The sequence below is a fragment of the Apis cerana genome, linkage group LG8 (genome assembly GCF_029169275.1).
Source record: "Apis cerana isolate GH-2021 linkage group LG8, AcerK_1.0, whole genome shotgun sequence".
Lineage (NCBI taxonomy): Eukaryota > Metazoa > Arthropoda > Insecta > Hymenoptera > Apidae > Apis > Apis cerana.
This window is the reverse complement of record NC_083859.1, coordinates 11,852,501-11,858,647: the sequence shown is the minus strand read 5'-3', so window position 1 is coordinate 11,858,647 and position 6,147 is coordinate 11,852,501. Positions and strand designations below refer to the sequence as shown.

General features: G+C 35.0%; 2 protein-coding genes and 1 pseudogene across 9 annotated transcripts in view; 2 read left to right on the top strand and 1 right to left on the bottom strand.

Moving 5' to 3' along the window:
- Window positions 1-1,211: 1,211 nt before the first annotated feature.
- The window catches only part of LOC107996611 (serine-rich adhesin for platelets), a 48,721-nt gene continuing 43,785 nt past the window's right edge, over window positions 1,212-6,147 (bottom strand). For all 8 annotated transcript variants that reach the window (XM_062079013.1, XM_062079012.1, XM_062079015.1 and 5 more), the window contains one exon: window positions 1,212-6,147. This exon is cut by the window's right edge and continues 4,848 nt beyond it. The gene's annotated coding sequence lies outside the window, so the exon portion shown is untranslated.
- LOC133666638 (uncharacterized) overlaps window positions 1,362-6,147 on the top strand; it is a 5,394-nt pseudogene continuing 608 nt past the window's right edge.
- On the top strand, window positions 2,893-5,060 carry LOC133666639 (small ribosomal subunit protein RACK1-like). The gene is made up of 3 exons (XM_062079020.1): window positions 2,893-3,078; window positions 4,557-4,751; window positions 4,899-5,060. The coding sequence occupies exons 1-3, from the start codon at window positions 2,893-2,895 to the stop codon at window positions 5,058-5,060; spliced, it is 543 nt and encodes a 180-aa protein (XP_061935004.1).

Below are 6,147 nucleotides of genomic sequence, written 5' to 3'. Positions count from 1 at the left end.
GGCGTGAAAATACATTGGACGATAGATTCATTTTGTATTTTGCTTGTATAATTATATGTAAAATGATAAGACAAATGACTGTTATTTATTCGACCTGTCATTTGAAATAATTACGTGTGATTTTATACTGGAAATTTTATATTTTTTAACGTACAAAATATTTTTTCAAACATTTTACATTAAAATCTATGGAGCACACGCACTCAGAATTATAGAATAATTGGAAAATTTTTAATCTGTTACGCAAAAGTATAAAAAATTAATTAATATTTTAAACCATACCATTGCATTCTTTATGGCATTATATATAGGACGATTTTGAATACATTATTAAAACATTAGTTTTAATTATTTTTTATTTATTTAACGTGGAAAACATAAGTATTCGAAAATTTCCAATTTAACGCAACTTTTTGCAACTGATAAAACGAAATTTAAAGGTTCGAAAGCTTAACGTGTCCCACCAAAACATACATGAAGTTTTCTAAAATTGATCGTCATTTCAACGAATTTTATGGGGAGTTTATAGCCTTGAATTCGTTAAATGGTAAAATGAAATGAAGTGGTAAAATTAATAAATTGATGAAATAGCATGATATCTTACCATTGGACACAAAACATCGAAAACAAATTCCCAAGTTCCAACGAGAACCAAATTCTATCTAGAATAGTACGTTTTTTTTAATCTCAACGGTATAATACATTCGTAACGACACACAGACGACACTTTGTACATTATCGTATAAAAGTTATTTTTACAAACACTTTGTTATTCCATTTCCTATCATTATTTGTATATATATATATATATACACGCACACACATGATTTTTTAACTATAATATTACTAACAGTGTGACAGATGGAGTTGAGTCAGCCTTGACAAAAGCGATGGATCAAGAGCCGAAAATTTATATGGATGATAATGTAACTCTCCTTAGGCAAATGTATGGAACAAAGATAAAAAATAATAGAGCAAGTTATTCGAAACTATTTAAAAAAAGAAAAAGAAAAATTATCGAACATTAAATATCGAATTTCACCGTATAAAAATTCATTTGTTTTATTTACAAAGTGCATCGAAGATCAATTAATTTATTACATTTATATGTACATGATTAAATTTTTTGTATAAAAAAAAAAAAAACAAGATTTCGTAACTTTCTATAACGAAATAAATTAGAGAATGTACACTAATAATTCAACCAGATATTGGAAAAACTTTTTTATTTCTCTTAATTTCTCTTAAATTGATTTCTCTGATTTGTTAAAAAAAAAAAAATATGATTTTTTTTCAGAGAATGCAATCAAGATATTCTTTGCTTATGTTACACGGAGGCGCATGATTTTTTGGCGTCAGGCATGATGGATGGCACGGTGCAGTTGCACAAATTGAGCGGCAGTAGCAACAGCACGAACGACGAAAAGTTCATGTTGCGCGATACCGAGATAATGCAGAAGCAAAGTCCGGTGACGGCGGTTAAACACAGGCCTGTCCGCAAATCTTATCCAATCTCGCGTACCGTCACTGCCACTTGTCAGTGCTACACCACAATTTTTAATATTTTCTCTGATATAGATAATAAACGGAGAAGAGACACGAATGGAGCTTCGTTTCTTCCAAAAATTCCTTCCGAATTTTCATTCGTTTCTTTCCTTTAATTTATTATTTATCCAGGCGTTTATCCGATCGTTGCAGATGCAAATGGTTGCGTCAAGTGTTGGCATTATCCGACCAATCAATGCCTTTACACGATACGGGAGAACAGGCAGGTTCTAGGCTTGGCATATCACTCGTATCTACCAAAATTCGTAACCGTGGGAGACGATGCGAAGCTCATCATGTACGACGAAGAAACGAAAATGCAAGAGAGAGTGTTTCACGCAAGGTCTGTCGCGTGTTTACAAACATATTTATTATCTTCGTCGCGCTCACGATTGAAATAGCGGTCGTTGACGAAGGAGAGGAATACTTCGTAAAACGTGTAACCATTGAAATTACGATGGAGAAATATTTATCGTTTCACGCGTTTCATATTCGTTCGATCATCAAGACCAGTTTTGTCTCTCGAGAGGTTTGTAAAGCGCGTTCGCAGCAAAGAATCGAAAGTTACCTTGATCTCGTTAAAGGCGACAATAATCGATTTCCAATCGACGAACAGATCGAGCCGATCAAACCGAATAAATAATCGCTTCGCTTTCAAATATTTTTCTCGTCCAGATTCAAAAATCTGATCCCTTTCTCCCGAAAGGAACATCCACAACTTCCAACGATCCAAAACTTTCCTTCCTTATTATAAAAAACACGTGTTTTATATATATCACAGACAAGTATTCGCAATTATCGTATGTAATTTATCGTGCAAATGTAAAAAATCGAAATAACTGTGCTCGATCGATATTTATTTTTGTAAATTATTACCCAAGATAACGAAAAAGTATTTTCTTTCTTCTTCGGAATAATCGAAGCTTACGTTTAAGGTTCTCGATCACGATATTATTATAGTATCCACTTTCCACGATATATAAGACGAAATAATGGGTTGTTTCGATCAAACGGATGTGGCGCGCATTTCAAAACGAGTAAAGTTCGTGACGAAGGCACGTAGATGTAACACGCGCACAGAACGAAAGGAACGACGATTTAGGCAGTATCGTGTATTCGCAACGCTCGTTCACATTTATTTTTTAATCATGAATAATAATTTCGCTAACTTTCTCTCTCTCCCATTTCAAGCCAACCAATGATCGATTATCGGACAAACTATTCGTTCGAGCAGTTTGAGAGATAATAGGCTCGTATGATACAATGGCGAGATATTTGATTTAATTTATCGTTGTTATTATTATTATTATTATTATTGTTTTTTATCGTAGCGAATCGTTGGAAGTTATGGACGGTCATAAATCCAGAGTGTTCAGCGCGTGTTTCAGACCGAAATCGGCACATGAGTTAATCAGCGGCGGTTGGGACAATACAATTCAATTTTGGGACTCGAGGCAACCGTACGCGCTCAAGCGTATATCGGGCGTGCATATGTGCGGCGATGGACTCGACATAAGCAAGAATGGAAAAGAGGTATTCGAACTCTCGTTTTATTCTCGCATTTTAACCCGTCTTCCGTTCGGGACAATTTTTTTTTCCCTTCCTTTTCTTCTTCCCAATAAGTCGCAGATCAATTTGGCGAAATATTTTTTTACCGACCGTCGATTATTGTACGAGAAAACGGTGGGTCAGTTTGATTCGATCGATAAATTGGAAATTAATCTCCTTTGTTATAAATAGATTTTTACCGACCTTCTTTTTTATTTTTGCGGTCTCGATATTTCATCTTTGGTGAATGAACAAACAATCGATTACCTTTACGAACAGATACTATCACGGAAGAATTTCGAAATATCCAACCGTAAAAATTAAAAGCACATTTCGCAAATAAGTAAATCGTATCGAAACGATAAATTGCGATATTTCTTTTTAATAACGTAAAAAAAAAAAAAAAAATTCTAATTATTCCTTTCTTTTTTTTTTTGTTATCGTATGATATTAACTGATTGATTAAAAAAAAAAAACATGAGAAAGGGATACAAGAGGAGAGAAAAATTTTAGAAAATAATTACGTGCGATTAACCAGAAGAATGATTCTATAGCTCTTTTTCGAATGAGAATAAAAAGACGTTGAAAAATGGCAGTATGTATTCTTTGAAAATTTATATAAACATTACACATTTTTCTTCAAACAACAACACTGAATTTTCGTTGCATATAAATCAACTTTTTTTCGTCACTATATAATAATAATAGTTAAATATACACGAATAAACATATTTCGTAATCTTACATTTTTTTTTTCTTTTTTTCCCCCCCGAATAATCCGTCTTTTTGGATTGTCGATCAAAAAAATTGGTTTATCCGAACAAAAATCCATAGTCTCATATATATATATATATATACCTTATATATATACATATATATATATACCTTAAAAATGTATAAAACGAAAAAGTGCAATAGCGGTTTGGCAGTGTTTATCGAATTTAAAAAGCAGCTATAGTCTTTCTCCTTCAATTTTTCTCGGTTCAAAAGAAGCGTGTGATTCTTAAAAACACGATCGTGGTCGATCATTTTTTTAGCTCGACTAATTTTAAATCCACGCCACTGTTGTCGAACGAAACAAAAAGAATAACCGACCGTTTTAAAAATCCAAATATCTCCTTTCGATTTACATATACACACACACATATATATATATATATATCCCGAAAGCTAAATTTTCCAACTTTTTCCCCAAATTGATCCAAACACACTCACCCTATTGAATTACACGCAAAATCTGGAAAAATCGATATAACGAGAAAAGGAAAACGAATCGAGACGTGTAAAAAAAAAAAAAAAAAAAACGACGTAAAAGGAACGATCGAACGTAAGAGAGAAAAAAAGAAGAAAAAAAAAAATCGAAAGAATATCGCCGATACAACGATCCAATTCAGGAATCGGATATCGCGGTATTTTTTTTCCGTCTTTTTTTTTTTTTATTAACAAACAGCTACTGCGAACAGATCTTATCGTGCTCGTGGCAAAGGGAGAATCCCATCCAATTGTGGGACTACGGTAGCGGAAAGCTGCTCGTTTCCTTGATGCCCGACAGTTATTCCTCCCTTCTCTATTGCGGCAAATACGTGTCGAGCATGTTCATCGCTTGCGGCGGCACGGATATCAATCTCTTCAGGGTGGTCGACTTGCGATCCCACGCCGTGAGTATACATACACACGCACAAATTTCTCGTTTGCTCGCGATTTTATACATGTATACATATATATATGTATGTATGTATATACGCGCGAGGGGGGAGGAGGTGTTGTTACACGCGCGATGATGACGACGATTGTCTCTTCGACAGACGTTGGCGATGATCAGGAATTTACGAGGTGGCACGTACAGTTTGGACGTCGGTCCGGTGAATCCGAAGCACGCGAAGAAAATTCGGTCCCTCAGCATTGTGTCGCAGCTCGCGTTCTGCGCTGGCAAAAGGATATACGAGATCGACGCTCAACCGGGTTGATCTCTAACTCTAACCAAAGATTAAAAACACTTTTTTCCCGGATCAAATCGAGTCTTATTCCTTTTCTCATCCGGATGTCGTCGTTCGGATGTTTAGATTAGAGAAGGCAAAAAATCGAAGGAATTTTTAGATTTTATCATCGAGAAATGATTCTGGTCGCGGAGATAAGGGTTATTCTTAAGAGCGAGTGAGAAAAGTTATTACATTTCTGTTCTTTTTTTTCTTTCTAAACGCGAATAATTCAACTCGAGTGGAATATTTTATCGTTTCGAAGGAGAGAGAAACGAGAAAGCGAAGAGAAACGTGGTCGTATTCGAACATCGAGTCGATATGTGAAGCGCAGCATTGGCGATGTAACGTTTTTCTTTTCTTTTTTTTTTCTTTTTTTTTTTTTTTCTAATTCAAGTGTGTTTGTTACAGTTTTTCGATAACATCCGGATCGTTTCACGCCTCGGATGTTACGCCGAGAGACAACAAACAGCGGTTAGAACGAACGTATCGAGAAATTATTTGCAAAATTATCTCGGTAATAAAATATATTTCTACACACACAGTCGTCGCGGTGCATCTTATCAAAAAACGAGCCTCGCATTCATCATCATCATCATCATCATCATCATCACCATTATCATCACCATCATTATCATCATCATCATCATCATCATCATCATCATCATCATCATCATGATCAATATCGGGATTATAGTATAAAATTGGTCGACATGGCTTTGCGAATACAAATAAGAAAATGAACGGTTCGATGATATGTCTAAGAATGACGAACGTTGATATCGAGCCATATTCCTCATTGTACTTTTCGAGCTAGCGATTAACGGTAAAACGTTCGATAGGCGATTATCGTCACTGGTCGAAAGAAAGGACAAAACACGATTCTAAGGACACGAGAATACGAGATACGATCGAATCGAACAACGAAAAACGAGATACGATACGAGAAAAAAATTCGAATCGCGTGACTATGATTTACACACGATAGAGTAGAGAGATAGTTGAATATAACCGATAACGATTGATCAAATGATAACCAGAACCGATCGAATCGTTCGAACGATTCGAAACGACTCTT

What these genes read in the sequence shown, in the direction of transcription:
- LOC133666639 (XM_062079020.1), top strand. Translation starts at nt 2,893, where the DNA reads ATGGACGGTCATAAATCCAGAGTGTTCAGCGCGTGTTTCAGACCGAAA. An exon ending in TAAGCAAGAATGGAAAAGAG is followed by an intron (nt 3,079 to 4,556) that starts GTATTCGAACTC and finishes TACTGCGAACAG; the next exon opens with ATCTTATCGTGCTCGTGGCA. An exon ending in TCGACTTGCGATCCCACGCC is followed by an intron (nt 4,752 to 4,898) that starts GTGAGTATACAT and finishes TCTCTTCGACAG; the next exon opens with ACGTTGGCGATGATCAGGAA.